General features: G+C 37.3%; 5 protein-coding genes across 5 annotated transcripts in view; 2 read left to right on the forward strand and 3 right to left on the reverse strand.

Moving 5' to 3' along the window:
* Positions 1 to 6,877, forward strand: part of LOC101309477 — an 8,061-nt gene extending 1,184 nt beyond the window's left edge. Inside the window, exons 2-20 of the mRNA XM_004306127.1 lie at positions 174 to 245; positions 345 to 549; positions 662 to 770; positions 2,323 to 2,541; positions 2,658 to 2,747; positions 3,050 to 3,142; positions 3,280 to 3,361; positions 3,442 to 3,501; positions 3,582 to 3,634; positions 3,728 to 3,894; positions 4,420 to 4,630; positions 4,750 to 4,807; positions 4,913 to 4,969; positions 5,056 to 5,301; positions 5,559 to 5,623; positions 5,728 to 5,784; positions 5,868 to 5,961; positions 6,156 to 6,296; positions 6,381 to 6,877. Of these exons, the coding sequence (XP_004306175.1) occupies positions 174 to 245; positions 345 to 549; positions 662 to 770; positions 2,323 to 2,541; positions 2,658 to 2,747; positions 3,050 to 3,142; positions 3,280 to 3,361; positions 3,442 to 3,501; positions 3,582 to 3,634; positions 3,728 to 3,894; positions 4,420 to 4,630; positions 4,750 to 4,807; positions 4,913 to 4,969; positions 5,056 to 5,301; positions 5,559 to 5,623; positions 5,728 to 5,784; positions 5,868 to 5,961; positions 6,156 to 6,296; positions 6,381 to 6,482 (2,181 nt within the window). The 3' untranslated portion in view covers positions 6,483 to 6,877. The remainder of the gene's footprint in view (positions 1 to 173; positions 246 to 344; positions 550 to 661; positions 771 to 2,322; positions 2,542 to 2,657; positions 2,748 to 3,049; positions 3,143 to 3,279; positions 3,362 to 3,441; positions 3,502 to 3,581; positions 3,635 to 3,727; positions 3,895 to 4,419; positions 4,631 to 4,749; positions 4,808 to 4,912; positions 4,970 to 5,055; positions 5,302 to 5,558; positions 5,624 to 5,727; positions 5,785 to 5,867; positions 5,962 to 6,155; positions 6,297 to 6,380) is intronic.
* Positions 6,878 to 8,464: 1,587 nt separating this feature from the next.
* On the forward strand, positions 8,465 to 10,437 carry LOC101309763 (probable pectinesterase 15-like). The gene is made up of 6 exons (XM_004306128.1): positions 8,465 to 8,739; positions 8,809 to 8,886; positions 9,090 to 9,261; positions 9,341 to 9,547; positions 9,664 to 9,932; positions 10,233 to 10,437. Exons 1-6 carry the CDS (start codon positions 8,465 to 8,467, stop codon positions 10,435 to 10,437), a joined length of 1,206 nt encoding a protein of 401 aa, XP_004306176.1.
* Positions 10,438 to 10,900: 463 nt separating this feature from the next.
* Positions 10,901 to 12,740, reverse strand: LOC101302853 (UDP-glycosyltransferase 73D1-like). Its single transcript, XM_004304283.1, has one exon. It carries the CDS (start codon positions 12,631 to 12,633, stop codon positions 11,131 to 11,133), a length of 1,503 nt encoding a protein of 500 aa, XP_004304331.1. The 5' UTR covers positions 12,634 to 12,740; the 3' UTR covers positions 10,901 to 11,130.
* A 3,916-nt stretch (positions 12,741 to 16,656) lies between these two features.
* On the reverse strand, positions 16,657 to 18,164 carry LOC101310054 (UDP-glycosyltransferase 73C3-like). The gene is made up of 2 exons (XM_004306129.1): positions 17,768 to 18,164; positions 16,657 to 17,683 (listed from the first exon to the last, which is right to left on the reverse strand). The coding sequence occupies exons 1-2, from the start codon at positions 18,162 to 18,164 to the stop codon at positions 16,683 to 16,685; spliced, it is 1,398 nt and encodes a 465-aa protein (XP_004306177.1). The 3' UTR covers positions 16,657 to 16,682.
* A 2,314-nt stretch (positions 18,165 to 20,478) lies between these two features.
* Positions 20,479 to 21,948, reverse strand: LOC101310346 (UDP-glycosyltransferase 73C1-like). Its single transcript, XM_004306130.1, has one exon. It carries the CDS (start codon positions 21,946 to 21,948, stop codon positions 20,479 to 20,481), a length of 1,470 nt encoding a protein of 489 aa, XP_004306178.1.
* Between the last annotated feature and the right edge of the window lie 851 nt (positions 21,949 to 22,799).

Consider the following 22,799-nt stretch of genomic DNA (forward strand, 5'->3'; position numbering starts at 1 on the left):
ATTGAGTAGTGATCTACAGAATATATATATATATATATATATATGTGTGTGTGTGTGTGGATTTAGTTGATATAATCCGTCTCTGAGTCCTCAAGTTTGATTGTTGGTGTATCTGTGAAGACCAATATTTTTAACCTTTTCTTCAGCTGAAAGTTGGTCACTCTACTTTTCAGGCATTTGGTCTGCGGGGCACAATAAGAGATGGAGGGATTTTGTGTTATTGCGTATCTTGCAATGGCTGCAGAGTGAGTAAATTTGTTGCTATAGTATTGTTTAACATCCTGAGTGTTTTCTGAGTTCAATTATCATTCATTTATTTACTTACATTGTGCTAATCTACGCAGGTCATTCCACCATCTCAATTCGAGATTCATGCTTGTAAAACGTACAGACGAGCAGCACAATATATTTGCCTTGCGAATGGAAGGAGTCTTCTTGATCTTTTGAAGGTGTGCAGAAATGCTTCTCTGCATGCATTGGAGGCAACAATTCAGAAGTTCATCAATTCTTCACCAATAGACAAATATTTCACTTGTCAAAAATGCAGTGGTCAGTTTTGATAGTTTTTTAATTTTTGTATTGAACAATTTTGAAGCACATTGATTAGAGCATTTTGTTTTCAACATCTGTCTTGTTTTTTATTTTGTTCCATTATTTCTAGTGTCTTTTCCTCCATATTGTGCCGTGGAAGATGGATCTCTTTGCTATTCGTGCATGGAGTCAGACAATCCTGGATGGAGCCCATCGAAGGAAGCTAGTAAAAGTCTCAGGTATGTAGCTCTTTCATATTTGGAAAGTAGGTCAGCATCCTTTGCTCCTATCAATCAACACACTTAGATGGGATTTGGTACAAAGTACCTTTGCTGTGGAATTCTGTGTTATGCTTTACTTTGTGGCAGGTAAAATGGGTTGTGTTCAATTATATGTTTTACCATGTTTGACGCCTTACTTTGCACCTTGTCTTCATATGCTTGTACCTGATCTCAAGCACAATGGTGCTTGCATCCTCTCGTAACAATTTATATGATATACCGTAGGCCCAACCACACAACCCGTAAGGATTTTTAGCCCTGCTGATCTTTACCTCAAATGAAATTATACTTGGGGCAGTGACTAATTCCAAGAATCAAGGGGGGTCCTTCCTGAAAATCTTAATTTGCTCTTCTCTTTACTGTTTATTATGTCTGCTCTGCTTTTTTTGCCTGATGATTCTCAGTCATCTGGCACTCCTTACACCCCCTATTCTAACATTCTGCATATAAAAGATACCCTGTAGTTCTTTAGATATTAATGTTTGTTCTATTAGACAACAAAGATCGTATACCCCCTATTCTAACTGTCTGCATATAAAAGATACCCTGTAGTTCTTTAGATATTAATGTTTGTTCTATTAGACAACAAAGATCGTATTCTTTTCACTTCTTTCAAATAAGAGTTGTACCCGAATGGAATTCTCTGTTTAAGTATGATTGCTATTCCCTTTTATCAATTCTCCTATCCTACTTCGGTCTGTGAATTCTCTATCAATTCCATTACTTTATCCTTACCCATGAGGTTCCAAAATGTGATTCTTAATTGACCTAGGAGTTGTTCCTGGGTATTTTCAAGAAAAAGGTTATTATACATCCAACCCCATCCCCTTGGGAAGAAAAAGTTAGCACCGAAAAAAAGGAAAGAGTGAGATGGTGGTTTTTGTTGTTCCTGCGAAACGAAGATCATTCACCAAGCAAATGAACTGGCTGGGCTTTTTCTTGTTGGTCGAGCTTTCTACAAAAAAAGCGACACGAGAACGTATTCTCATATTTAAGCTTCTGATGCACATGTTAGTTCAGTTTATTTATAACATCAATTATTAGGTAATAAAGTAAGAAAATTGCTTTTCTTGTAGTTTTGTTCTCTCTCTCTTTTATGGAGTGGCTAATTTAAAGGCATTAACTACTATTTAAGCATGTTTTGCTGGTTTTTAACTTCATATATTTGGAAGGTCTCAAGTCTTGTGCTTTGTGTGAAATGAAATTGGTGGATTTTTGAATCAGCTTATTTGGGAGTGACAGTTTTAATTATAATTTTGTACCTAGCAACAAGGTCATATGGCAAGTTCAAACATAATAGCCACATATGAAGGCTGCTACTTTATAGACCATTGACTCATAAACTGGCATCATATGTGATACTATTATTGTTACTGCTACTTTTGTATATTTTATGAGATTGGTCTCTTGTAGTGAAGATAGAGAATTGTTACTCAGTTGTTTGTGTTTTTCATATTTGTGTATCAGATTGTAGTGATATTTGAATTCCTTTTGATATATCTTATTGCAGAGCTTTGTTGCCTGCTTCCCCAAAAACTGCTACATCAAAGTCTGCAAAAAATGGAATCTCAAAGACTCCGAAAAGTACCATATTAAGACCGCCGAGGAGTGCGATCTCAAAATCCCCCAAAAGTGGACTTTTAAAGTCCCCAAAGAGGGCAATTTCAAAGCTGACACATAGTGCAATTGCCAAGTCTCCCAAGAGTGCTTCACTTTGGAAGACAACAAAGTATGTCTGCTCTTTCTGGAATTATATTGAAAATGGTGCATAACGATATTTTGTTGAATTACAACCTTTCAAAAGCTTTGTCTGTCCTTTAGTTATATCGTCTACTTGCACTGCAGGTTATCAACACCTGTTTCGATTTCAAGTCCATCAAAAAGTGCTTCTCCAATGCGCTCAGAATATAAGAGTGGATGGAAGATAACATCAAAGTTGGTATCTTTTTTAATTTTGTTCCATATCCAAATAGAACCTATAATATAATTTGGGTTCAATATGTTTGCTAGCGTTTTAATTTATTGCAAATGAAGAAAACCACCCTTTTAAACCAAGTATCATTTGAGAAACCTTCTTCTAAGGTTTTCTTTGATATTTTTTTGTACTTTATTTTATTATTTTATTTTGTTTCTTTAAATACCCTTTCACATTCCAAATATGTTTGATACTTGATCAATTGCTGTACTTATTCCTATGTATATCGTTTCATGATTTTGAGGTGCTTGTATTTATTTAGGTCGTCAAAATCTGTTCTGATCTCAAGGTCCCCAAGTGCTGCTTCATTGTATTTTTCGTCACAAAAGAAAAGTCAGTGGAGGATTACAACTAAGTAAGTCACTTCCCCTCCTATTTGTTATTGGTTTTAATTATGATAACTTTTGGGTTAAACAGATTTTTGGTGAAGGCCTTTCTCCTTATTTGTGACATAAGTTTCCTATTTACGTTTTGGCCGCATTTTTTCTGAAGAGATCAGCGCCTGCATAAGTTGGTATTTGAGGAAGGTGGATTGCCTGATGGAAGCGAAGTGGCTTATTATGCCCGTGGACAGGTTGTTGAGAAAAAGATTGGTCACACTTATAATGCTAATTATTCTTATAGCAGTTTAATGACTTCACATCTTTTGTACAGAAATTGCTAGTTGGTTATAAAAAGGGTTTTGGAATATTTTGCCGTTGCTGCAACACTGAGGTATTTCTGACTGCTGTTTGCGCTTGAAAATAATTGTATTTTACAAAAGTTTGACACATCCATATTTTATCATTCTGCAGGTCAGCCCATCGCAGTTTGAAGCTCATGCGGGTTGGGCTACACGTAGAAAACCGTAAGTTTCTGTATGGTTTTTGTAACGGCTACTTTGCACATTTTTCTCGTACATTTTCTTAATTTTCTTGTTTTATTGTGTAATATTTGGCAGCTATGCATACATATATACCTCCAATGGCGTGTCTCTCCATGAATTAGCCATATCTTTGTCGAGGGGGCGCAAGTATTCAGCTAAAGATAATGATGACTTGTGCATCATTTGTGCAGATGGTGGGAATCTTGTTCTTTGTGATGGATGCCCTCGGGCCTTCCACAGAGGTATATTCTTAAATTGTTTTTAGCGTTCAATGACTCGGTAATATTTCTTCTGGTTGAGCCAAAACTGCATTTTCTTCTTACCTAAGAAAGGTGGTTAATAGGAGCCTTTGAAAGCTGTTAAAGAAAGGGAGAAAGTGGAAATGCTTTGTTTGCAATCCCTTTATAACACTGCAAGGATATAAGTTTCGGACACTACACAAATTTGTTGCTTTATTTTGTTGTCTACTAAATATAGTGTTACGGGGTAAATTTTTAATTCATTTCACTGGTATTTTGTAGATATTTATTTACTTATTTACTTTAATTTTGGGGGCAGTCATGAGAATGTTTTGTTGGTTTCCCTTTCTGAGACATTTCTATATCTGCCTTGCATTAAATTTCTGTTGAATTCTTTGCGCACTGGCATTTGTAAATTAGTTTAAGTTTTTGTGAGTAGTCATGATGACAAACTTATTGGTTCACTTTCTTAGAAGATTTTGCTATATCTGTCTTGAATGAATTCTGTTGAATGTTCGCTCCATGCAGATTGTGCATCTCTATCAGGTGTCCCTCGTGGTGACTGGTACTGTAAGTTTTGCCAGAATATGTTTCAAAGGGAGAAGTTTGTGGAACATAATGAAAATGCTGTCGCTGCCGGAAGGGTTGAAGGAATTGATCCTATTGAACAGATAACACAAAGATGCATCCGTATTGTCAAAGACATCGAAGCTGAACTTACTGGATGTGTATTATGTAGGTAATAATTAGAAAATTATTTTGTTAGCTTTATTATTTTGCTGCAGAGTATGGGCAGTTTGATAAGTTCTCTTTGTGCTTTTAATTGATATTGTTTATATACTTTGTTCACGTGTACAGGGGGTATGATTTTAGCAAATCAGGATTTGGTCCACGTACTATTATTCTTTGTGATCAGGTAATTACCTTGGTCATTTTTGCGCATTTGGTTTCTTACAATAAATGCTACTGCTGTGTTTTTTTTTTCAAGTAACTAGATGGTATTCTTCTTTTCTTTTGCCAGTGTGAGAAGGAATATCATGTTGGCTGTTTGAAGAAACATAAAATGGCAAACTTGAAGGTAGGCGCACCTGATAACTTAATAATCTTCATTACCTAAAAAATATACTCTCTAGATTGAAAGTGTTGATGACACTTCTTTGACAGGAATTGCCAAAGGGGAAATGGTTTTGTTGCACAGATTGCAGTAAAATTCAATCTATTTTGCAAAAGTGTCTATCAAGGGGAGCTGAAGAGCTCCCAGAATCTCATTTGGATATTATGAAGAAAAAGCATGAGGGAAACGGTTTGGAGACGGTCAATGGTTTTGATGTCAGATGGAGACTTATCAGTGGAAAAATGGCTTCTCAGGAATCTCGGTTATTGCTTTCAAAGGCTGTTGCTATCTTCCATGTAAGTGTCGACCTCTCTTCTTATAAGGTTGAGATGCCTGAGCTGGTGGTCAAGCTTGAATTTTATAGTTTTTCTTATTTATGAGTGAAAATAAGAAGTTCACAAGTATGATTGTTGAATATACTATGCTTTTATGCACTGGATTTGTATTGATAATTTGTCAGTTGCATACCGGAGCATTTTGGTACTTGTTACTGTCATGAAAGGGACCATAATCATGGTGGCATTTAATGCGTTCTCTCATGTCTTTGTTTCAGGATTGCTTTGATCCAATAATTGATGCCGAATCAGGGCGTGATCTCATTCCTGCCATGGTTTATGGGTAATCATTCAATTTAATGTTCTGTTGTAGATAATTTATGCTGCCTTAAGTTGGTACATTTTAATTCGTTATTTGCTAACAATCTCTCTCTTTCTCTCTCTCAGAAGGAATGTTAGGAGTCAAGAATATGGGGGGATGTACTGTGCAATTCTAATGGTCAAGTAAGAATCAGTTGTATAATTTCTGAGCTTTGACTGTGTTTACTTGTCTTATGATTGATAAAACTAATATGATGATTCTACAGCTCAACTGTCGTATCAGCTGCAATTATTCGTGTTTTTGGTCAAGAAGTTGCTGAGCTTCCTTTAGTCGCAACAAGTAGTGGTAATCATGGCAAGGTGAGACTAAATGTACCTTTTTTTTGTTGTTGTTAGTTTCCACGTCTACTAAGTTATACTCAAAGCCATTACTTGTTCCTCCACGCCTTCCTCTCTTTCCTGAATTTCTGTTGTGTTCTCTGTCCTCCACATAATTAATCACCTGCAAAAAGAGTATTCGATACCAGTTGAACTTTAATTTCTTGAATGCACAGGGCTACTTCCAATCATTGTTTTCCTGCATTGAGAAGCTGCTAGCCTTCTTGAGTGTGAAGAACCTTGTGCTGCCAGCTGCCCCAGAAGCAGAATCCATATGGACGGAAAAATTTGGTTTTACAAAGATAGATCCAGACCAGGTCTGACTCGTCTCGAGCGGATGGGTATATTCTGTTTGCCTTGATTTGACTGGCTAACATTTTGGTGTATTCCTTTGCCTGCAGCTTATCAACTACAGACGGACTTGCTACCAAATGATTACCTTCAAAGGAACATCAATGCTGCATAAAAAGGTTCCTGAATGTCGACTTGTAAATACAGCATGATAGATTTTTGCTTATGCTCTATGTTCGCTGATGTTAATTATTTGCCAGCTCTCTGCTTCCAGTTCATGGTTGTAAAATTTTATGAATTGGAATTGTCAAGCCTCTGCTGTTCTTCCTTCGAGCTGTGTCTCTGTTGTTCATATCAACATATTCATTGACCTTCGGCTTATTTTTTAATCTATTTATTCTTTAGCTTCAGAAAGGCCTAAGGGGCTTACATATTGTTCCATGCATCCAAGGGTTCAAAATTTCAAGTGACCTACTAGCTAGCAGGTATTGGATAATACTTGTGGTGGTATTAAGTTTCATGGTAATGGATTACTAAATTGGTGCTGGATGAGTGGACAGAATTTATTATATATGTTAGTTGTGAATAAATTAGTGATGAAATAAGAGCAGACGTTAAAAATGTATAGGATTTCTTATTAAAAAAAAATGTAGAATTTTATCAATTTCCAGCAGATCTGTGATTTGTTTGATAATCCATCGATAGATTAATACAGTATATACCCTATCAGAAACTGTTCCAGAGTGCTTTGTTAAATCAAAGTCGTGAACTCGTGATGGAAGTTATTAGGGTGTTGGAAATGTGCTCCAGAGATTTCACTTTTGTAGAATTTACACCCAGGCAAATATTTGGAGTATGGATGGCCCTTTATGTTGTGTTTGGATGCAGGAAAATTCCCTGAAATTTAATTCAAAATAAAGATTTCATAATTCTTAAAAGTCAATTTCCTTGTTTGGTGTTATTAGATAGAGAATTTTAAATTTTGATGGAGTTGAAAACGAAGAATTCATTGATTAAATTCCTCACTTGAATTTCATCAAAAATAGGTGTCATTTACAAATTTCTTTACAGGATTCAATTTTCATTTCCAAAATAAGGTTTTTAAAATTTTATTTTTTATATTTTTTTTTAACTTTCTTAATCAATCACACTTCAAATCTCAAATATACATAACCAAACAATATAAATTATAATTAACAGAATTTCAATTGATTGATATTTAAATTCCATCATTTTAGAATTTATCAAGAATTAAAAAAAACTCTCATCTAAACGCAGCGTTAACGTCTCTCAATCCTTGTGTTGATATGTTTTGGAATGAAATTATTAGGATCTGGAATTGGCAGGTTTGTCATGCTGTTATGTCCAGTAATGATAGTCTAGATCGTTGTCATTGCGACCAGCTGATTACAGGGATTTTCTTAGAATGCCAAAATCAGTGTCACCTAGTCGTCCTTTCTTTGCGATAGGAGGGTTTTGCTCCTCCGAATTGGCATGGTTCTCCTGAACCGTGCATGGTGGCTGTTGGGTGGGATGAAATTGGCACTCTTCCTCTTATTCTCGTGCACATGCGCATACAAAATACCTCAAGAAAGTAGAAATGAGTTAGTGCACTTATAATTTTGGTCACCAGGATAAGGACCGAAGGTGCTAGTGGTGCACTTTCTGTACCTAATGTTGTGTTGGGGTGGTGCCACAAATTTGAAGTTAGCTTCTCTTCTGGAGGATCTATGATCAACTGATCAAGTCAAGCGAGTTCATGTCACCGCCCATACCCAATTGCTTAAAATAACCAGAATCAGTTTAAAATTTTCAAAAGATTAAAATTGAAGTTCAAGTAAAGACTGTCATCACCACCAAAACATTTGAAAATGGCATGCACACACACACACACACCTTTTAAGCTTATACCATTTTTCAAATGCTTTCATCATGAACATAATCCCTTTGATTTTTTCCCCATCGCTAGCTTAGCGTATGCAATTTCCAATCTCCATTCCTTCCCATCCTTCTATCTCAGACCATGTAATCATCTCCAACATACAAACATCATATAAAATCCCATACAACTCTTAACTCCCACGTCAAATACAACACACCCACTTTACATGACCCAATTTCCACAAGCGCTATCTCACTTCTCTACTCGAATTTACATAAAACACCACTGCTAATTGTACTCAAACTCTTAACCATGAGAACCAAAACAACACTCTTCTTTTGGTTATCTGCATTTGCCATTGCACTTGTGTCCATTACCTTTGCACTCCACAGCTTCTCATCTCTTCCCTCAACTTCTGTTTTCTCCGATTATGTGCAAAGCGGCTTCAATGTTGCCAGTTTTGATGGTTTTTTCAAGCAAAGTGGTGAGACCTTATTGTCAATCGTGAGAAGCATTGTGTCCAGAGTCTCCAGACACCATCAACAGCAGCAGAGGATAAATTGCGATGTGAAAATATGGAAATCGAGGCTCATATCGGAATTCAATGTGTTACTTGTTTTGACTGTTGGCTTAAATGGTTGCACAAACTTTAGTAGTGTGCAAAAGGCAGTAGATGCTGCTCCTGAGCTTAGCACTAATAGGACTCTTATCATAATCGATGCAGGTACTTACAGGTAATATGAATACGAGTCTTGTCACATCTAGACTACAAATTTAAGCAAGACTGTCCCTGATCAATTAATTGTCTGGATTAATGGTTTTGCTAATAACGTAACATGTTAGACATGTTAGACTATCTAGCTAGTAAAAGAGAAGAGTTCTGTGGATCTACTTTGCTAACAAAGTAACAATATTTATGATGATCTCATAATGGCAGGGAGAAGGTGACGGTTAATGCTAGCAAGACCAATTTGATATTTCAAGGTCAGGGTTATCTCAACACCGCCATAGCTTGGAATGACTCTGCCAATTCTTCTGGAGGGACTGGCCGAAGCGCTTCTGTTTCTATATTTGCTCCCAGTTTCACTGCCTACAACATTAGCTTTAAGGTAAAGAAAATCCAACTGTCTGATACTTCAATGTTTCTGATGTTATATTCCATTTGGTTGATTAAATTTCATTGAGAAGAACACAGCCCCGCCACCATCAGAAGGCAGAATCGGAGCACAAGCAGTGGCACTTCGAGTTACTGGAGATCAGGCTGCATTCTATGGATGTGGTTTCTATGGTGCGCAAGACACACTCAACGATGACCGCGGAAGACATTACTTTAGAGAATGTTTCATTCAAGGATCCATTGATTTCATTTTCGGAAGTGCTAGATCACTATATGAGGTACAACACTATGGATTGAAAATAGGCTTACAGGCCTTGCCACCTTATTTTTCATATCAAAGAAAATGCTTTGTTGGGGGGTGTCACACTGTCACATATGCTATTTTGTAACACAGGGGTGCACAATTAATTCCATAGCAAATCCAGTGAAAGATGGGATTCTACTGAAGGGTAGGATAAGTGGAGCCATCACAGCACAAGGAAGGAAATCGATGCAGGAGCAAAGTGGGTATTCCTTTGTGAATTGCAGCATTGGAGGAAGTGGGAAGGTGTGGCTTGGTCGAGCTTGGGGAGCTTATGCCACTGTGGTGTTCTCCAGAACATACATGTCTGATGTTGTTGCTTCAGATGGTTGGAATGACTGGAGTGATTCTTCTAGAGATGAGTACGTGGTTGCTCCCCTCACTGCAACTTTTTCATCTCCGTCTGTCTGGTTGGTGCAGTTTGAGGACAAGACTAGTTTTGTCTGGTTGGTGGAGAATGTGTTGCTCATGAACTTCTGGCAATTCATGTGCAAAACATGCTCTCTTTCCGTCCACCAAATTCACAAAAATCATTATTGTTCTTGAAGCACAATATCAGACTATCATGGACAATATCCAAGGACCATTTGTTGTAGTTTGGCTTCAACTGCTTATTTTTTGTTTCACACTTTTACTAATTATAAAACTGTTTTTGAATGCAGGAAAGTGTTTTATGGGGAGTACGAGTGCACAGGACCAGGAGCAAATAATACAAATAGGGTCTCATATTCAAAGCAGCTCAATGAATCTGAAGCTGCACCCTTTTTGGATGTTTCCTACATTGATGGGGGTATATGGCTGTCATATACTCCACTCTTCAATCTTCATGAAGATTACTATAATGATCACTTTACTTATACTTACTAGTTACTAGCTAGTATTTGTACTGTTCTCTCACGCAAGCGTGTCATATACCGATATTTGATTGACAATCTCGTAACGTAACATTATCGTTTAAAATAAAAAGGAAAATGCTTCCTAGCGACTAGGATTACTATCAACCTTTTGATTGTGAGGATTTACTGTAATCTCTGTTATCGAGCATATTATGCATCAACTTAATTACTGTTGTTTGTTCTCTGTCAATTTATGAATAGGTGTTTGGTAGCTGCATGTGATCATGTTGTCATCTGCTGCAAACAATCAGATTAAGTGATTAACTATATTTCATCAGATATCACTATTCCTTGTTTATTTCAAGTTTTGTTGACTGTCTGAACTCTTGAATGAAGGATGGGTACATACTGACTACAGACTAGCAGTTGGGATTTGATTATTTGTTATATACAGAACCAACAGAAATATAAATTAAGAAGAAAAAAGAAACAGTAAAAAGAGAAAGAAACACAGTACTCGTAATTCAGATGATACATGCCACAAACCGTTCGGTAGTGAATTGAAGTTCATATATAACAACAAGATATTATGTTAAAGTAGAGGAAACTAATATGTACAATTGAAACTGTTTAAGGGGACTCTTGCTTGTATGGTTGTATCCATGTTCAAGCTGAATCTGCAACAAAGATCTGCAAATACTATGATTTTTCAATAATGCTCAAGTTACAGCTTCTGACCTTTGTTTTGGGTGAATTCATGCAACTCCATAACATCTTTAATCAAAGTAGAAATATTTGAGTGAGATGACCCTCCTTTTTCCATGGCTCTTCTACCCTTCTCTTTAATTTCTCTTGCTCTGTTTCTTCTCTTTTCTCCTTCTTCACCTCCATCCATTAGTGCTTCTATTGCTCTCTTGACCCCATCTTTCTTCACCAACACTCCAACTTTCTCTTCATCCCCCCATCTAACAGGAATCTCCACACCAACCCGAACACCGATCTTTAAAACCTCCACGATCATTTTTTCGTTTAGGAATTGCTCGGCGAATAGAGGCCATGTGATCATTGGCACACCAGAACATGCCCCTTCTATGCTGGAGTTCCAACCACAATGAGTTAAGAACCCTCCAATTGCTGGACTTGAGAGAATAAGAACTTGGGGAGCCCAACCTTTTATCAAAAGGCCTCTTCCTTTGATCCTTTCCTCAAACCTCTCCTCCACTAACCACTTCTCCAATTCTTCATACTCTGCACATGTTTTGACTACCCAGATAAAGGGTTTTCCTGATGCTTCTAAGCCTAGTCCAAGCTCCATCAGTTGTGCTGGGACTAGTCTACAAAGGCTACCAAGACAAGCATAGATGACAGACCTTGGTTCCATTGATTCCAGCCATTGCAAGCATTGTGTCTCATCAATTGATGATTTGTTACCTCTAGAAATCCTATCTGAATTTCTCTTGTTGCATAAATAAACTGGTCCAATGCACCAAACCTTTTTATCAAGCACCTTCTCCAACTCCTCAGCACACCCATGTTCAAGTGCATTAAAGCTATTCACCACCACACCATAACATTTTGCTTCAGCCTCTTTATTCTTTTCCCTGAAATCATCCAAATCGGGTTGCGGGACAAATGCTCCTGGTAGCTGAGCCTTAGTGATCTCAATCCTGTGGGGCAACCCTGGCACCACAAAAGGTTCAAAGTCAGAAGCAACAGAAGTGTGGGCATTATGGAGTTTGATATTGTGAGAGCTCAGCAGTGAGAAGCAGCACATTCCATGGAAAACAATCCTTGGAATGTTGAACTTCTGAGCTGTTTTTGAAGTCCACGAGAGGGCCTTGTCCGAGATTATGCACCATGGCTTAATCTTCTGGTCTTCAAGGTACTTTTCTAGTGGTTCCTGCAGCATGCTAAGAGCCTTAAAAAACCTCCTCAACAGAGTTCGAGATGGTAAAGTGTCAAGACTCTCACTCTCCATTGGAAGTCCCACTTCTTGGCTTGGAAATGGGATTTTCACAATGGATATTGGAAGCCTGGATTGATCTCTTGCTCGAGAAATGCATGACTCAAATCTTGAGGCATTGTATGGAGTGGTGACTAAGCTAACCATCACACCGCGCTCTGCGAAGAGCCTAGCCATGTCTATCATGGGGATCATATGCCCTTGTGCCATGAGTGGCATCAGGACAAAGTGAGGCTGCTCCTGGTTCCTGGCTTGTGAAGCCATAATAGACAAACTACAAGGTCTTATTCTTTACTACCAAGAAGGGTTATAGCTTGGTTAATGTATAAATCATAATAGGTGAATTCAAATCAAAATGTGAAGATTTCAACAAAAATGGCTGCATGGTGAGTTTGATTTGAACATCAGTTATACCTGAACTTCATCGATAAACTCTTTGCTACGTACAGTCTACTTGTCTCCAATGCTTATCTTTCTTTGTTTTTTGTTTGTCTTTTACTTGCTACGTGCAAGAAACTTCAATGCTAAATTAACTTGATGCATAAGACATATATTAGTGTTACTTTCACCGAATTATATAAATCATTCTGAGAGGAGTTGATGACTATCATAGGAGAAGCTCAACTAGGCAAGCTTCGAAGGGAACGTTTCAAACTTATTACTAGTTGTTTAATATAGCATGTTGAGGACCCAAGTTGATGACTTTTTGGCTTATCTCACATTTCAATCTTATATCCACATCTTGACCGTTCAATTTATATGTATTTATGAATAGATTATTTCTCTAAATTTTCAACTATATTGAAAATTGTCAAGGCATTCATAAGTGTGATTTATCAATTATGAACTTAAACGGTTCATATTTGACAGATTTGGTTTGTCCATTAATTATATAGTTTATTATCTTAACAAACACCAATTTGCTTGAAAATTTGGAGAAATGATCTACTCATATAAACCTAAAAACTGAATGGATGAGATGTCAAAATGTGATCGAAAAATAGGTCTTTTAAACTATAAACCGAAAAGTCTTTAACTGGTCCTCAACTTAAAAGTCTTCGCTAGAAGGACTCCCATGATTCTGATACCAACTTATGATCACGCATATGCTGATGATATGCATAAATCAAAATAAAAAGAAGTAAGACCTAGTCATCTCTGTGGTTTTGGATGTATTACACCAATCAATATATTCTCTCAAGGATTAGTTATACTGCTTAATTGACTTGGACAGGTTCAAAGTAAACTCTACGAATGAAAAACATGCATGTGTTGCACATAGTTGTTGCCTTACAATTTGGTTCAACCAATAAACTGGATTTCCTCTTATTCAATCAACCTTTTACGTACCAAAGGTGTTTTAAGGAAAATGATTGTTGGCCTTAATAATCTTAAGATTTGTGGTCTTAATCTTAGGTAACATATTATGTCACCTAGACATATCATCAATTAAAAAGATTATGTCATGTCATTCTTAAACAAAAAGACAATCTTATTATTCATAATCTAATGGCCTAAATTATTTTGTCATTTTATTAAGTGAAAAAAATGAATTACTTTGTCTTTGTTTTATATAAAACTATATATTTCTATCCTTTATTTTCTCTTTTTTTCCTTTCCATCACTATCGTGCACTAAAATATAATGTGACAAATGTTTTTAAGAATATACTAGTTGTTCAAAAATGTGAATTCTTATGAGAATATATATACACACACACACATATATGTATACACACACATATATATATATATACAGCCTTTCTTGGCTGCGGATGTCCGCACCGAAGGTTTCGGTGCAGATTTCCATTTTTGCACCACTTTCCGATCGAATTTCCTCATCTCCACTGTCTAGTAACTAAATAATATTGTGTAGATCATCTCTGCAAAATTTCAGCCAATTTGGTGATCGTTAAGGCCCTCAAACTCGAGTTTTTCTGGTATGAACACAACCAGACAGAATTCAGTCCGTCCATTTGTTTTTCGAGTTTGAGGGCCTTAACGATTATCAAATTAGCTGAAATTTTACAGAGATGATCTACATAATATTATCTAGATACTAGACGGTGGAGATGAGAAAATTCGATCGAAAAGTGGTGTAAAAATAGAAATCCGCACCAACACTTTGGTGCGGACGTCCGCACCTGAGAATTCCTGTATATATATATATAATTCGTCCATAAAGTTTATAGAGATTCTTTTTATTAAATTCGATACAAATATATATAGAACTAAATTTAGATATATAGATATCAAAATTCTAACCCGTAATATAAAATATAAAATTAATAAGTTAAAAGTCTAGAACTATATATATATTTTGTAACAAAAAAAATATATTTTTTGAATAAAAATTTAGAACTAAATTTAGATTCACAAAGAATAAATTTACAATATCAATAAATTTATGATATAAAGTCTAATTTGGTATGATTATTAACTTGGTCATTATTGATAAACTAAATTTGGTATACGCATCCATATATTAAGAAATTATTCCATATTAGTATGTAGCATCATTAATTGTTTGGGTAAGTATTGTATTTTTACCTAAGAATGATATGACATGATTTATCAAATTAATGATGTGTATATATAACATGACATGCCATATAGAATTAAGGTCATAAATCTTAAGCCTCGTGTTTCAACAACTTGTCACAAAGTAGAAACATTTGACTAATGTAGGTGCAGTTCAATTTTTCTTACAATATGTCCTCTATGAATCTTAATTTGATTCATGTAATGCTTCTAGCTAGTGTGCTTAGAGGTAAAATGTATTACGTCCCCTGGGAGATGCACAACTCTATTAATATTGATAACGGGTATAAGACTGAGCCTCCCAGGTAGGTTGGGTTCCAAACCTCTATTCAAAAAAAAAAAAATCCCACTAATGTACAGAAGAAACAGTGTAGAATTAATGGATCAGCGTAAGGTGATTTAACAGTCATCATTCGATGGCTCCCAAGTCCTAAGTAGAGCCCAGTTTCAAGCATATGTATGTGTATGTACTGTGTATATATGTACTTATGTATATATGTATATATTAATACATGCCATTCTATAAAACATGTCAGTCTACAGAGACATTAGCATTCTTCTGGACTAAAAGTTTTATCAGAGCATCATACCAACCACTAGTCTATCAGCAAGGGAATATGGGACAAGTCGATCAGGACTCAGGAGCCAAGTGGTTTATAGAACTTCATAGAATGAGAATTTCAATAGTACAGGCATGTATCAAGTACTGCGTTGTACGTAGTGTAGAGGTATATTCATTTGATGAGAATTCTATGGCAGAAGATGGTTTAAAATGAAGAATTTTATGTTTAACCAATTTCCATAAACTCTAGACTCACTGCATTTCCTTCAATTACCACAAACACCTGAATTTGGTTTTCATCAGTTGTTACAACACTAATCAACAGACTTGCATACAGAAAGCTTCCACAGATGGGTTCCTTGCATTGATAAAAGCTACAGTTATAGGCATATTACCTTTGTACTAAGATTTACATCTTAATGGCTTAAAGATGACGTCAGTTGTAAAGTGGAGATTTAGACAGCAAGCTTTGGCTGAAGAATGGAGTCATGCAATCGCCCAATAACCTGTTTTTTGCTAGCATCATTCACGATTTAACCGTTAGTATAGTAAATAGCTAGAGCTATTGTCATATCATAAGGACCTGTGTAACCAATATGTACAAAGATACGTGCATTCTTGGAACGAAGTGCAAAAAATGAACTAAACATCCCCAGAAAAAGAACAAAAAACAAAGCACAGTTACAAACCAGACTAGCTAGCTAACTTTTTCATTGAAGGAACTGAATTTTTTTTCTGAATACAGGTAGAAGACAGTACAAATCATACAGCTACACAGCCTACACTAGGCCAAACAAAGAGGGTAAGGGAATCACAACTATGCAGTCACATAATCAATTACTGGGTAGTGAGATGAATTTATCAGAAATTTCTATAATCAGGGTTCTCAAATTTTGATAGGAAAGCCTACTAGTACGAGGCCACTGAATATGAAATCAAACTGTCAAATCTAATGAAATATATGCAAAAGAACCCCAAACTTTATTTCTCCTCATAGTGCTCAACAGGCAAAACTCAATATTAGGGAAAAAGAAAGAAATAAATATACAATTAGAAAAGTTCAAGTTTCTTGATCACAGACTGAAATTATTATTGCTAGTTGAGATGATAGAATTGAAAAACTAAACAAAAAGGCATGCTACATTTTTCAAATTTATTGACCACAAACTGAAATTATTATTGCCAGTTGAAATGAATTACAATCACTTAGCTCAATTCTGGAATGCTAATTTGTTTCTGTATGATCTGATATCTTCTGTTAATAGTCTAATATTATGGTAAGAAGAGCCTCCCTCGAATGTAGATTTGTTGGCCATCATTGCAAGCTTTCTTGCTCTTTCTCTTCTATCTTCTCCTTCTTTATTCCCTTCCTTGCTCATCACTTTCTCTATGGCCTCCTTAAACTGGCCACTCTTCACCGAAACAACAGACCCTTCTTGTTTCCCCAAAGGAATGACCCCTGAGGCCCCAACTGTCACACCAATCTTCAACACTTGCACTATGAACTTCTCATTATAGAACTGCTCAGCAAACATAGGCCACGTTATCATTGGGATACCAGCACATATCGCTTCCAATGTCGAATTCCAACCGCAATGTGTTAAAAATCCACCAACTGCAGGATGTGACAATATCAATATTTGTGGTGCCCAACCATGGATTAAAAGGCCTCTACCTTTAATCCTGTCCTCAAATCCCCCTTCCAACAACCAATTCCCCCATTCTTCTGATTTGTCTCCACTGATCACCCAAACGAAAGGCCGGTTTGATGCTTCCAGGCCTAATCCAAGCTCTAGCAACTGAGGAGTTGCAATACGGCCGAGGCTTCCAAGACATACATAAACAACTGAGTTCTCAGGCCATGAGTTAAGCCATCTCAAGCACTGGTTCTGATCAATGGAGGCCTTGTGGCCTCTTTGAGCTTTGTCAAAGTCTGTGTTGTTGGAAAGTGACACTGGACCAATACTCCACACATTACTAACCTTTCTATACTCTTTGACATACTCTGTCTCCAATTCCTCAAAGCTATTTACAATTACCCCAGATGATCCTTTTGTAGCTTCCTCTACTTCTCTGTGGAAATCTCTGAAGTCCACATTAGAAGGATTCAAATGCGCCGGTAGTTGGGCTAAAATAAGCTCAATCTCATCAGGTAAACCAGGCACCAGGAATGATTCTGATCCGGAAACACTCTCAACGATCTTGGATGTCCCTATAAGATGGTTAGACAATAGAGTAAAGCAACTAGTCCCATCAAACCAATACCTCGGTATCCCAAACTTTTGAGCAATCTCACCTGTCCATGGCAGATGTTTGTCTGAGACAATGCAGCTCGGAATCGGTTTTACTGTCTCAAGCAATTGTTCCACTGGTTGCTGCATCCTGCTAACTGCATCAAAGAAATTTCGAAACAAGTTTCTTGCAGGGACAGATTCCAATGTTTCACATCCCTCTGGCAAGCCACACTCAGAAAGTGGCAAACTGAACTGGACTAGATTTAGGGAGAGACCTGAATCAACAACACGATCAATGATTGGTTTGATTCCAATGGCATTGAGGGGAGTGGTGATAATTGTGACCTCCAGACCATGATGTGCCAATAGCTTAGCCATGTCTGCCATTGGTATAAGGTGGCCAGGAGACATTAGGGGTATCAAAACAAAGTGAAGCTGATCATGGAATTCTGAAGCCATTGCAATTGCAATAGAGAGACTGAGATTACTAAACCAGGATTCTATGTAGAAATCTGGTTGAAGAAATGAGCAACAAACCAAAAGTGTAGAAATTTGGTTGAAGAAATGATTTGACTACTGAGAACTACAAAAATGGGAGAGAGTATTTGAAGGCAGAGAGAAAAGTTTATTACATTCATCAGATAAACTCAGCTTATATAGGGGTTTACTAGGGTTTATACAATTATAATTTACAAGTTAGACCCATAATTATTTACAGGAATAGCCACATAATAAGAATAATTACAATATTTATCATGTAATTATGTAATATATGTTTTTCAACACACAAAGTTTCAATTATAGTGGTATGATCTGTCCTTCTGAACTATTTAAGTATTTAGTGATTGTGTTTGGATGCATTAGTGCATGTCCTGCATTCTTAAAGATGCTGTGTCAGAAAATAATATGTAAGCCTGATAAGTGTGACAAAACTCTTGCATCTATGTGATTAAGTTTTTGGCTTTAGCCTGCATACAAACACCACACACTCACACACACAGAGGATTGGGAACAAAGAGACTCATATGTGTAATTTTGACAAGTTCACTCTCTAAGACTCTAAAACAACGCATTACTGATGGATGTACGTAAGAGCATACCTGTTTATGCACAATCCCGGATAGGGCTGTAGAAGTTGATGGCGTGTCTGTTGGGTGGTAAACTATCCTCTCGTTGACCTGCAAGCACAAGGATGACCGGGGGCTTCCGGTCTTTCCTCCTCCGATGGTTAAGTCAGTCTCTGTTGGTTGAATGTAATTACTAGGGTAGTTATTGATACTTGACAAACTGGTGGCTGAGCCATATTTATGGCCCAGAGTGGGTTCTCTTTACTTGAAAACCGATGTGGGACAACTGTCTTTGCTGTTACTTCAAACACCCAACTCCCTTATGCCTTCTGAAACCGTTCCCAGCCCAATGCTACCACCGAGGTCGGGCCCGGCCTATCCTACACATGGATGGGAACCCTAGGGCGGCCTCCGTTGTCTTGACCAGGGTGGGATGTTTGCTGGTTTACTGGCTTAGAAGGTTGTTTTACGCACAACCGACTACAATACGTAATGTCGACGACTCTTCCAGCCCTTTGCCGGTGCATCCATAGCCATGATAGCCTTGCTTAAACAAAGTGAGCATTATACAGATCGTGTATTTTAGGCAACGATATGGGACGAGACAGCAGTTAAGTGGATGGTAGTTTAGGGATATTATATAACTCTAGAAATGAGAATTTATCAGTACAAAACATATATCAGGGAATGCGTTGCAATATATAGAGGTTTATATACTTGTGGGGACAAAGTTCCATAAGCATATATTAGCATCTTGACCCGCACTACGTGCGTGTGTGTAGTTTTTTTTTTTTTACTATTACAGTTATGCTCAAAATTTGATTTTCTTCCCCACTTTTCTCTCCCACCTCCCACGTTTTAAGCTTATTTCTTTCTGTTTTTTTTTCTTGTTTCCAATAACATTTGCAATTACTAATTTGTCATTCATCTGTTAAAAAACATATTTTAAAGTTTTAATTATTCAAGAGTATTATAAGTAGTTCAAAAATTTAACCGTTGATAAAGTCAAAAAAACCTTTTAGCTTTATAAGCATATATATCACTGCATTTCGTTTTTACAACACTATGCAACAAACTATCATACAGAAAACAATTTAGCGCCACAGCAAATGGCTTGGTTCAAATCTCCCTTGCATTGGTAAAAGTTACAGTTATAGGCATATATCATTACCTCTGTACTAAGAGTTACATCATAATGTTCTCGACTCTGCTTTGCTTTGGTGAAGATGGTAGATGCCTCATTTCGTCCCACTTAAATTGGGAATTGAAGAATTGAATAGCAAGCTTAAAGTGATGAACCAAGATAGTCGCCCTATATAACAGCATTTTCTACTTGAATCATAGCACCATAAAACACATGTAGAAGGATAACTCTATAAGTTTGGTTTAACACATCAGTAAGTAAACACCAAGAGCCTGCCATTTCATAAGGAACGGCATAACCAAAATAAATAAATCACGCTCCTACGATAAACATTTTAAGAAAATTAGAAAAAAAAAAACAAAAAAAAACAAGGAGTTGAATGTAAGTCAAGCAATTCGTATAGCAGCTCTGTCAGTTCAAAAATAGCTTAAAGCCTACAACCGTGTGATTTCTGTAAACAAGTGATGAGAGCAAGACCGAATCCTGGATGATAAAAGTCATTCCCTACTCTGGTAGACAAAATCTGTAAGAAAAACCTTTACAATGATACTGCATTTTCTTCTTAGTTTGTCTCTGTGCAATTACCTTGTTGCATGATATCTTGGATTAGTTGTTGAATGTTGAGGTGAGAAGATCCCCCTTCTTGTACTGCTCTCTTTGCCAATTTAGCAAGCTCTCTGGCTCTATCTCTTCTCGCTTCACTTACTTCTCCATCCATCAACTTGTCTATTGCTTCTTTCACATTTTCTTTTTTCACCAACACCCCAATACTTTCCTCCTCTCCCCACTTCATTGGATATTCCACCCCAACTCTCACCGCAATCTTTAGAATTTGGTCTACTAGTTTCTCATCGAGAAATTGGTCTCCGAACAGTGGCCATGTAATCAAAGGCACCCCAGCACATATCCCTTCTAATGTAGAGTTCCAACCACAATGTGTCAAGAAACCCCCAACTGCAGGGTGTGACAGTATCAGTGTCTGCGGAGCCCAACCCCGAATCAGCAGGCTCCTTTCTTTAGTCCTTTCCTCAAAACCATTTTCTGTTATCCACTTTTCCAATTCCTTTAACTGGCTACTTCCCCTCACAGCCCAAATGAATGGTTTATTGGATTCCTCCAGCCCCAATGCAAGTTCTATCAGTTGTGCAGGTATGAGATTACATAAACTTCCAAAGCAAGCATAAAGTACTGAGCTTGGTTCCCAAGAATCAAGCCACTTCAAGCAGTAATGTTCATCCACCGAGGCCTTGTTACCTCTTTGTGCCTTATCCAAGTCATCTTTGTTGCATAGTGATGCAGGACCAACACACCAGACTTTATCCTTCTTTACCTTCTTGTATTCTTGAACATATGCTGGCTCCAACTCTTCAAAGCTATTCATAATTATCCCATATGAGGCCATCTCAGCTGAAAGCATTTGTTCATAAAACTCTTCCAAGTCTGGTGCCATAGTTCCTGGCAGCTGAGCCTTGGTCACCTCAATGCGATCTGGCAAGTCAGGCAGGACAAAATACTCCGTCTCTGATGTTATCTCATCATGAACCTTGGATAAGCGCGCATTGCTAAAACATAGGAGAGTAAAGCAACATGTTCCACTGAAAGATATCCGCGGAATGTTAAACATGCGAGAGATGTTGATAGTCCACGGCAAGCACATATCTGAGATGATACAACTTGGCTTGGGGGTCAGTTCTTCAAACAGTTTTTCTACTGGCTCTTGTAGCCCTTTGGTTGCATTGAAGAAATTTGAGGCCAAGTTGAAAGAAGGTACCATGTCCAAATTCTCACAGCCATGAGGCAAGCCAGCTCCTTCGAATGGAAATTTCAGCTGCATCAACCGGATTTGGTACCCCGATTCTTTGGCGCGAGCAAGAACTGTTTCGAAACGAGCTGCATTAAGTGGCGTGGTGACTATGGTGATAGTCACGCCGTGTTGTGCAAGCATTCTAGCAATGTCTACCATTGGAATCATGTGGCCTTGGGCCATGAAAGGAAACAAGACAAAGTGAAGCTGGTATTCTTGGGAAGCCATGAAAATAATGGAATAGATGAAGAAATATGAGCAGCCTTCTCTTTCCCTCTAGTAATATAGTGATACAAAACTTTAGGGAACCAGACACCATGGCTTTGCTACTGACGTAAGAGAATGCATGTCCATTGTTTTGGTCGAGGAAGATAAGGTTTTATGGTCCACACCAGAACAAAGTTCTGTGGGCAATAATGTTTACCAGATTCACGTAACTCTTTTTTCTTGGCACCTTCTATGGACAATTAATAACAAGTTATTTGCACCAAATGACATTCCCAACACTCGAAAAAATATAAAAAATTACAATAGAGGGGGTCCGAATTCAAATCTCAAAGAACATATATATGAACTATGTAGCAAAATTACAGGCATGAGATTGACAAGTTAAAATGTAGATAAACTAGTGAAAGTGATGAACATATCCACCTCCAAACCAAGAAAATTCACCAACCATTATATATAACTCATAAAACCCGTCATAACCTTTGTTTATTATCTGCCGTCATAGAACTAGAATGTCGATATTGGAAGCAAAAACACGAAGAACATGTATCATAATATTATACATACACTACCCTCTTAACATCAAGCGTACAACATAACATGTATCCATAAAAAAAAAAATAACATTATATTTACTCATGATATATCAAAACCTATTTTGATTGAACGTAGTGTATTCCTATCCAAGGGAGTCGAACCATTGCTGAAATTCGAGCATGAACACCTGCAAGAACGTTGCTTTGTTTGTTGGCTTGTCACCCATTCTGGAATCAGGTGTGAGGAGCGTCCGGCTCTTAACCCGGTGGCTCCAACTCTGATTTTCCCTCATTCAGCCCCTCCACCTGGTTATG

Source organism: Fragaria vesca, linkage group LG6 (assembly GCF_000184155.1).
Source record: "Fragaria vesca subsp. vesca linkage group LG6, FraVesHawaii_1.0, whole genome shotgun sequence".
NCBI lineage: Eukaryota > Viridiplantae > Streptophyta > Magnoliopsida > Rosales > Rosaceae > Fragaria > Fragaria vesca.

Bases quoted from the DNA above. Each gene is read 5' to 3' on its own strand.
- LOC101310346 (XM_004306130.1), bottom strand. From the start codon at position 21,948: ATGGCTTCCCAAGAATACCAGCTTCACTTTGTCTTGTTTCCTTTCATG.
- LOC101310054 (XM_004306129.1), bottom strand. From the start codon at position 18,164: ATGGCTTCAGAATTCCATGATCAGCTTCACTTTGTTTTGATACCCCTA. The intron at 17,684-17,767 runs GTGAGATTGCTC...ACCATCTTATAG, and splicing joins CAAACATCTGCCATGGACAG to GGACATCCAAGATCGTTGAG.
- LOC101302853 (XM_004304283.1), bottom strand. From the start codon at position 12,633: ATGGCTTCACAAGCCAGGAACCAGGAGCAGCCTCACTTTGTCCTGATG.
- LOC101309763 (XM_004306128.1), top strand. From the start codon at position 8,465: ATGAGAACCAAAACAACACTCTTCTTTTGGTTATCTGCATTTGCCATT. The intron at 8,887-9,089 runs GTAATATGAATA...TCATAATGGCAG, and splicing joins ATCGATGCAGGTACTTACAG to GGAGAAGGTGACGGTTAATG. The intron at 9,933-10,232 runs GTACGTGGTTGC...TTTTGAATGCAG, and splicing joins AGTGATTCTTCTAGAGATGA to GAAAGTGTTTTATGGGGAGT.